Here is a 9,618-nt window from a genome sequence, read left to right on the forward strand (position 1 = left end):
TATATATATATATATATATATACAGTATATATATAAAATACATTTACAGTTCAGTTTATTAACACTTATCACGTGTGATAAAATGTTTCAGTTTTACAGTTCATCTCTCACAGTAATACAATAACTAAAATCTATTTTACAGTAGCTATAATTCTGTGTTTTTGGCTGAAAGGTTACAATTTAGAAATGTGCTTGTGTTACTTAGGTTTTTATTACTTTTATTATCTTAGGTTACTTTTGTATGTTTTGTTTATCATCACATCTTCCCCAAGGAATAGAAGTGCATTCTATGTGGTTTCACCATCAAAAGGTTTTTCTTGCGTCACACGCTCCTGTTTAGCTTTGGAGACCAAAAGCAGATGCTCTGTAATTGGACAAGCTGTTTAGAATGAAGCTGACGATAAACAGACGGAACCGAAGTGAGTGTTTGGCACTTTGCTTTAGGGGCTCGTGTAATAATCGCCTCCAAGTAGGAATACTAGAATAAACTTTTCCATGACAGCTGCCATAAGCACTCATAATTCTACTTTAAACATCGAATGACATCTGTCGTGACCACTAATGAGTTAATGAATTACGTTCATTATGTAATATTTTGGAAATAACATTGTACAGTGTCACAGAATAAAACAATCATTGCTGACATTCAGGCATTTTGCATTTAACCAAAATATTTTTGTGACCACCTTAGTGTGGTTATCAGGTTTTAAAGCATCAAGAACAGATCTGTTAAAAATATCTGCACCCATTGCCCTTGGATTAATCAATAGCATATTCAGTCCCTGAGTCTTTGGCAACAGTAGAACAGGTGTTTCTTACCTTGAAAGAAAGACATGGAAAAAAAAGTCCTCCAGTCCCGAGCACTCGGTGCAATCATGAAATAGCCGAATGTTGTCTGAGACCAAACAGGGAGCACTGTACTGCAGCCGGAGCGGGGCCGGGGTGGGGTAGACAGCACACGGCATCCCTCAGAAAAATCTTAACAAGGTTTGTCTAATGGTTTAACTTTTCCAATGATGCATGTAACGGGGGGCAATTATACTAAGTGATTTATTGTACCCAGGCTGCAGTTAAATTTCAAAACATTTCATCGTGGCACAATCCAATCCTTGTAAACATACATACATATATGCACACACACATATACCGTATATACACGTAGACACACACGTGTGTCTGTATATGTACAATTCGATTTATTAGCACCTAAACACATTATGTGATGAAATTGTGCATATTTAAATTGTACAAAATAAAATAATTTTAAAAAATCACTTTAGCAATAAGATATCTAAATGCATACATTTTAAAATAATAAATTGTAATTCTAATACATATACAAAACATAAATTATATATAGCAGTTAAATTTCAAAACATTTCATCGTGGCACAATCCAATCCTTGTAAACAAACAGAAAATAAACATTGCCGTATTTTCCCCTCCTGGGCTTTCGGCATTATATTTATGTCAGGCCAGAAGTGCCAAGTAAATCAATCAGCCAGACGCCTGACAGTTTGTGGAGGTCTGACCGAAGGCTGAAGTTAAGGCATGTTTATGGGCAGGACTGGGGCCCATAATGCCTATATTTAGGACCGTCCCAAAGTCCCGACAATGCCAACTGTGTGTGACAGCGCAATATCGGCCGGCTCGCCCATTAATTTATAGTTTGTTCAATTAACCGCACGTAGTAGCCAGATGTCTGTCTTCAGAGCACAGGAAATTGCACCTCAGGTCTGCTAATATGGCTGCCTTTTCCATTGCGCCGTGGACCCCATGTAAGACCTAGGCTAGGTTAAACCCTCTTTTTTTCGAGTTGACAACACGCACTTTATCATCTCCCCCGGAGAGCTCTCGTCTCCGGGGGTTCGGGCTAGGCCAGTGAAAGAGGGTTTCTTCAGCCATGTATTTATTTGTTTATTTTGCTGTCATGGTCTATGACTAAGGCTCTGAAAGAAAATGCAGTAATATTCACAGCCTATGAGGAGGACTGGTCAGGCAGTATTCATTTTACCATGACAAATCTATGTGGCCAAACACAGTCCTGTGTGTTCCAGACGACCGTTGACTACATTCATCCACACCTCTCCCCTTCACCCCACACGACTGTGCTGACACAAGTAGTGTGAGCTTGGAGAACTAATGGTAGTGTAATGGGCTTCCTGTAATTTCAATCAGGACTTTTATTTTTGGTTTATGTAAGTTTAAGATGCATTTGATAAGTCTGATATTGCATGTCTTTTTCACACTACAGTTTTGATTATAAACAAGTTGATGAATTTGCAAAAGCAAAGCAAAAACTATTATGCCCTGCCTACACTGAAAAAAAAATTGGTGAAGAAACAATTTTACTTACACTATTACAAAAATGGCAAATAGCACATTGAAATTTTGAAGTAGGAAGACTAAAATAGTATTTTATTGAAATAATTTTTTACAGTGTATGTGTAAAATATATTTTTTTCGTATTAATTCATGTAGTCAATATGTGCATGTTTTTTTTAACTGCATGAGGTTTCTGGAAGTAAAAATCCTGGTCATTATCTCCATAGAGAAATTGATTTTCAGCAGTAACACATAAACCCTTTAGGACAGAGCTACCATGAGCTCAGAGGCTGTTAAATTATGATATATGATTCTGTAGAAGCCACAAGTGTGAATTTAACTTTATTTCAGAAAAATAGCTATACTTCTGGTGAAGAACCACAAAGCTAGTTTATCTAGCTTTTCTTTGTATCTTGTCTGTGTTCGCTTTCCCTTTCTTTCAAATTCTGGTTGTTTTTCTATTGGTTGATTGGTCGTGTTGTTTTGGTGACTGGTTTATGTTATTGTGTGTTTTCTAGGTTCATGTTGACCTTCTTGCTGAGTTTTGATGAGTTCATGGTCTGTGTAAACCATCTTCTGTTTATTTGGTTTTGCTTTGTTTGATTTTTGTTGCTTTTAATTTTTTTTAAATGGGTTTAAAAAAATGTTTAGCTTGAAAGCCTCTTTGTTACACTACCCATATTACTCAAAAAAGATAAACCAATCAGAAACTTTCAAATATGATTAAATACACCTACGCAACTGTGACAATTTATTATGTTCTGAAGGCAAGAACATTTCTTTATAAATTAATTTTAAAGTATGTAATCTGCCATCTGTTTTCAAATATTTTTGCTTCCAAACAAAGTTTATAATGTTGTATTCATCTCAGAGCTGGTTGGTTTGGTTCAAGGCCAATAAAACACTTCATTGAAAAATATTTTACTGCCCACAGAGGAAATGATTATAAAAAAATATTCAAAAATGTTTTTTTTTTGTTGTTGAAACAAATGGATGACCAGTGTTGTGGTCTATTGTACAAAAGCACAAATGTATAATTAATTTTTATTTCATAGCAGAGAACCTGTATTTTCTACACTATACAGGTCTGAAGTAAGACATTGTGACTTTACACCTCACCTTTAGACTGAAATGCAAATATCCAGAAGCTACAAAAAAACATACTCATTGGAATAAATGAAAAGTCTCATTACCAGACCTCTGTGTTGTGTTTCAGTTGTCAGTTTAGAGAGCAGAGATGCCCATCTCTCAATGCTGGTGCAGGAAGCTCAAAGGAGAGCCAGCGAGCTGTCCACCCAGGTGATGAGAGAGAGTCTCAGCCTGGAAACATCTGACAAGGAAAAACAGCTCAAAGCTTGGGAGTGGAGATGCAAACTCTACAAGCGAATGCGCACGGGATTCGAGCATGCACGTAAGTCAAACCCTAGTCTGCTTCTGATGCCTAACCTCTCAAGGGATAAAAAGGTCATTCATATGCTATGCTACAATACAATATGCATTGAACTGGCCTTATTTACTATCAGTCCTGTCTAATCTATCAGCATCTCTGCGGAAAGGTCATCTGTTCCTATATCGGCCCCACCTGTTCACTTTATTGGAGTGGGAAGACTCTGCAAACAAGCCACTATGATCATTTGGCCCACAGATATTAATATCAGGTTGATTGGCCTGAAATGACTCTTGAGCTGTGAACACACACAATAGTGTCCCTCTCACCCTCCTGTCATATTGATTACTCGTTATATCTGGCGAGTTTCGTTGGCTTCTCTTTGTAAACAACCTCAAGTGAAGGCAGCCGTGATAAATCAGCAACGCTTTGCCGCAGACACTCTCAAAAATAAGATTGCCGAGAAATACTCAGAGGTATCTATGAAAAGTATTTCAGGAAACACAAGGGCACCATTAGCTGGACTGTGTGCTTTGGGTTACAAGTACAAAATGAAGGTGCTAACAAGGCGATGGAACTGCATAAACCGTGCATGTACATATAAATGGACATAAAAAGGACAGCGTTCAGCCAAACAAACTACAGCTAGAGTCACAGTTCGCGTTCTTAAATAGAGATACATTTACTTAAGAAACAAAATGACGTAAGATATCAAGTCTTGTTTTCTGAAACATTTATCAAAATGTGTTTATTCTTAAAACTAGAAAAAATATCTGCAAATGGGGTTAGAAAAAAAATCATAAACTCACAATTTTGATACATTTTACAAAACAGACATTTTATTTCAAGCAAGTGTATCTTGATTTAAGAATATTTAGATGCCAGTACTGGAAAACCAGACACAAATACTAGTAGATGTTTTCATGTAAATATTAAACAAAAATAGAACAAATGTGTGGTCACATACAGATTTTTTTTTTTTATTGTGTATTGCACAATTACACTGTTGTCAGTGTAGCAATATATAATGCACAGCTCACACAGTCACTTCCAAGCGTTTTTGTGTTGTTGAACACAGTGAATTCGCATGACCAACTTGATTCCAACATGAAATCTGCGTTGAAAAATGCTCTCACACAAAATGGATTTCTATTGAAATGAGTGGATTTCACCCTCAAAAAGTTTGCTAAGTGCTGGTAAATGTGACCGCACCTTCAGAAAATACATTTTTGCAGTGGTTTCCACTGCTTTTGGATTTCCTTTGGGCAGACAGTCCATTTAAACTGACAGCAGGTCAACAGAAAAGCAATAAACAGATATTACATTCCACCTGTGAAGGACAATAGGATGTCTATTTAAAGGCGTAAGCAATTTCAGACTTTATTTTCATTAATTGTAAAAATATATGGTCAGTCGAGCCACTTTTGTGTGCAGACATTCAAATGCTACTCCCCATCTTCCATTAGTCTGCCTAACAGATATTGCCCCAAATACATAGCTAATGCTGCTGAGTCGGGCTGGTTGAGATGCTCAGACAGAGCAGAATGTTTTGATGTTGGTACAATGTTCATACTTACGGGGAGTCAACCTGCAAATGGATCACTTATTAGTTGTCTTTGCATATTAAGTCTTTTATAGGAATATATTATCATCCAAAATTACACATTATTTGTATTTATGGTTATTTAATTATCAACAGCAATTGTTCTCCACTCCCTACAGTAAAAGCACAATGCAAGCAAGCTATGTGCAAGTTATGCTATGTGACCTTTGAATTGGCTCTTTCAGGACCACCAGAGGCTCCGTTGATGGTGCGTCTTAGTGTGACCGGCAGCACGTCTCTCACTGTTAGCTTTCAGGAACCTGCCAGCATGAACTCGGCCGTAGTGACCAAATACAAAGGTCAGTGCAGCCTTAATGCGCATCTGTCTGTATTACACACGCATATACCAGATTGCCTTGAGAAAGAGTGGGGTTTTTTTTTCAATTGTTTTTTTATTATGCAAAATATAGAAAAATTACAACTTTCCCACCCCAACATATTAATTTAATTTAATTATTTCATTCAAATTAAGTAATTTCATTTAATGAACAATTAAGTAAATTAATTACATCAATTTTTTAAACCGATAAGAGATTTGTTCATATTGTTCATCATTTAACATTCCAGATTACTTAACTAACAAATAGTTTGAAAGGGGCGGAGATGTGTTTATTACTTTTACTTGCAGCTACACCTATTTTTAACAGATGATAAACAGGTGAACAAATCCATTGACTTAAATTGGGGCCAAGCCATATCTAGGCATCTGAATATTATAGATTATGAGATTTGGAGATGGTACCTTTTATCCATAGAGATATGTATTAGTGAGCAGCCACCCTAAACCCTCCTAGCAACCACGCTCAACAGCCTAGCAATGTGGTGCAGAGTTTTGCATGGACAAAACCACTCACGTTTTCTAATATAGGTATCTAGTTATTCAAGCTATAATGTTGTTGTAGCTGTAATTCCTGTAGATGATGTTATAATGGTCCAGTTTCATTCTGTCCTATTTAGTTTCTTTAGACTCCACTCATTTATTGATGTTTTTAGCTTTTAACTCTGTTTAATGTGTGATGACGTCTATTACAGTGGAATGGAGCTGTTTGAATGACTTCTCTTTATTAGCCGGAGAGATGATACTCGAGAATCTGCAGTCCCTGAAATGCACAATATCAGGTCTTACCACGGTAAGATAAAATTATAGCTCCACTGTTATTACAGCTTGTTGTTGTGTAGTAAATAATTTCTGAGATATTTTTCTGTTTGTTACAGGGTAGACAATACAACGTTCAAGTCTCCGCCTACAATATGAAAGGCTGGGGTCCGGCACAACTCTCTCAACCTCCCTCTGCTGTTCCCTCCAGTAAGTTCTGCAAAGCAGCCACAGTTACCAAGTACCACATTAAAGGATAATTTATAAAAAGCATACTACAGCTCCAAACATCATTGTCTGGAAAGTTTTTGAACCTTTGAGCATTGTGTCGGCATAGTTTTGTGCTTCTAATTCAAATATCATGTCTGTTATAAGGAGAGAAAATTGTATTGATTGTAGCCAACATCCTTGGATGTAGGACAGCGCTATTATTTAACCATCACGACTTCTACTCACCCTGCCGCCTTTCATACTCTCTGGATCTGGCCTTGAGTTTCAGCTTTCAAATAAACGCTGCAAAGAAAAACAAACTGTGTCACAGGGAGACAAGTTTTGCGTCAGTAACCAATCCAGCATTATAAAACTGCATGTACGCAATGCAGACACAGAGAATTGTTTGGGTGAAATTAAGATTTTATAAAATTGATTTAAAAGAGAATTTACGGCTGTCCTTCCTTCTGGTTTTTTTTTTTTAAATCTTTATAATACATTGTGTTCAAATGACCCTCTCTTGGTAATGAGTCACTATTCAGTAAGTGCCCCAACAACGTCTCGCCTTATTTTTTGATTATTTTGGGGTATTTTAGGATTAAGATTGGCTCTTTTTTGTGCAAGTCTGATGGAATCAAATGAAATGTCTTGTGACATCTAGAACATGTCACAAAACTGAGTTTTGTGTAATATTTCTCTTTATTAGACTGGAAGGACTGCGATGGGAGAGAGAGCAGGAGAGGTCACATTGAGGTTATGGAGAGGCTTTTAGAGCAGGTTCGAGCCACACACCAGCACTTCTGCTGTGGAGGTACACACACACACACACAGAGATCACTAACATATCTAAGTGTAAGCACACTATCACACTATCTTTTATTTAAATAATTGTACACAAAAATGAGATTGGGATCGAGAAATTATGTGATATAGCAAGACACTGGAGCACATGTGATGTTTCCTGTGAGATACTTTAGTGGATTTACATTATCTTATGTGATGTCAGTGTAAGATCACACATGTAAAATATCTAAATTTATTGTTCAGAATGTTGAATCATTTTATTCAGATAATGTGCATTAAATATACATTTAATTTAATAACATTTTTATTTCAAAGAAATGCTGTTCATACTTTCTATTCATCAAAGAATCTGAATTAGAAAATATCATGGTTTCTAAAACATTTTTTCCAGCATTGATAAAAATAAGTAATGGCTACTGAAAATTCAGCTTTTCCATCACAGGAATGAATTATAGTTCTAAAATATATTAAAATAGAAAACAGTTATTTAAATTGTAATCATATTTCACAAAATTACTATTTTTACTTTTTTTGGTAAGCATTAGAGATTTCAAAAACATAAAAAAAACTAGTGCATTAGTGTGTTTCAAACATATTTCAGTTTTATGAGCTTGGATTGATTAAACAATTATACTCAGAATGGTCAACATCCCCATTTGTCTTAAAGCAACATGTTTATTATTCCTGATATCAAACCGGTCCTCCTACCTGCCTTCAGAACATAATAAATTGTCACAGTTGCGTAGGTGTATTTATTTATATTTGAAAGTTTCTGTAATATCTCTGCTCTCCCATGTGTGCCTGAAAAACTATTACACTATAAATGGTTCAAAATATTGGGAATCTCATCCCCGCTGCATTGTGATCAGTGGTGCGGGGACAAAATTTTAGACCAGATTAATTCTAAGTGATTAAAGGGGTCATATGATGCTGCTAAAAATAACATTATTTTGTGTATTTGGTGTAATGAAATGTGTTTATGCGGTTTAAGGTTAAAAAAACACATTATTTTCCACATACTGTATATTATTGTTTCTCCTCTATGCCCCACCTTTCTGAAAGAAAGGAAAAATTGAAATCGCATCATATGGCCCCTTTAAGTGATTCTACACAGTCCAGTCACGAACCAAACTTTTCATTAATTGGCATCATTCTTGCATGTCTTATAAGTCCTTGTAGACAACCCACACATTTTTAACAGAAAGATGTGATATTCAGCTGATATATTTTAATATTAACAATTAATACAGATTTGTGTGATGCTTGATTGCCTAATTCATTTATATATATTTTTGTGTGTGTATATATATATATATATATTAGGGCTGCCAGTTTAACGCTTTAACTTAATTAATTAGTTATGAAAAAATAACGCAATTAAAATATTTAACGCAGTTAACGCACTGGCCCCACCCCCAGACCTGTATGTCATCTTACATTTCATACAGTTGACTGTTGACAAATATGATGCAGGGCAACAACTCCATAAATGCAGTTATGTCATTAAAGTCAAGATATTGGGGCAAAAATGCTCCTGTATGAGTTTTTGTCTCATATTTATATCATATGGTAAGCGATATCACACAAGCAGCAAGAGCAATATCACACGAGTGCTGTTTGTCCAGAATATAACGAGTGCAAATGTGATTTTAGACAACAGTTCAGTCAATAAGAAGTTTATATTGTTTTATATTTTAAACACAATATTGTCTGTTTTTGCTCCGTTTTGCCAACAAAAATATTACCTAATAAAATATTACCAACAAAAATATAAAGTCACAGCAGAATTGTTGTGCGTCTGTGACCAACACAGCGGTGTTTAGTTTCTGAATGAATCTGCGTTTTGAACGAATTGGGTGAATCAATGATTCAAAGACCCATTCATAAAGTGAGCCATTTACTCAATTCCTGAATGAATCAGCAGTTTGAACGAATCGAATGAATGAAAGACTCATAAAGACATTTACCGCCACCTGCTGGCAGTTTTAGTTTTTTATTTAGAGTATTATTTCATTTTAAAAAAAAAAGAAAAAAAGAGAAAAAAAAACTTTAAAGGGATAGTTCACCCCAAAAAATTTAATTAGGTCATCATTTACTCAAACAAAAGAAAGTAAGTCATTCAGGTTTGAGTCAAACAAAGCTGTTTTTGTTATTAATAACTTCCATTGCATGTTTCTCGAATTATCTTCTTTTA

The 9,618-nt window shown here is 35.5% G+C and overlaps 1 protein-coding gene across 1 annotated transcript in view; it reads left to right on the top strand.

Moving 5' to 3' along the window:
* Positions 1-9,618, top strand: part of LOC107702427 (ankyrin repeat and fibronectin type-III domain-containing protein 1-like) — a 95,717-nt gene that overhangs the window by 47,708 nt on the left and 38,391 nt on the right. The window contains exons 9-13 of the mRNA XM_016504749.1: positions 3,541-3,735; positions 5,500-5,613; positions 6,347-6,444; positions 6,530-6,620; positions 7,327-7,431. Coding sequence (XP_016360235.1) covers positions 3,541-3,735; positions 5,500-5,613; positions 6,347-6,444; positions 6,530-6,620; positions 7,327-7,431 — 603 coding nt within the window. The remainder of the gene's footprint in view (positions 1-3,540; positions 3,736-5,499; positions 5,614-6,346; positions 6,445-6,529; positions 6,621-7,326; positions 7,432-9,618) is intronic.

Source organism: Sinocyclocheilus anshuiensis, unplaced genomic scaffold, assembly GCF_001515605.1.
Source record: "Sinocyclocheilus anshuiensis isolate Anshui unplaced genomic scaffold, SAMN03320099.WGS_v1.1 scaffold190, whole genome shotgun sequence".
Classification (NCBI taxonomy): Eukaryota; Metazoa; Chordata; class Actinopteri; order Cypriniformes; family Cyprinidae; genus Sinocyclocheilus; species Sinocyclocheilus anshuiensis.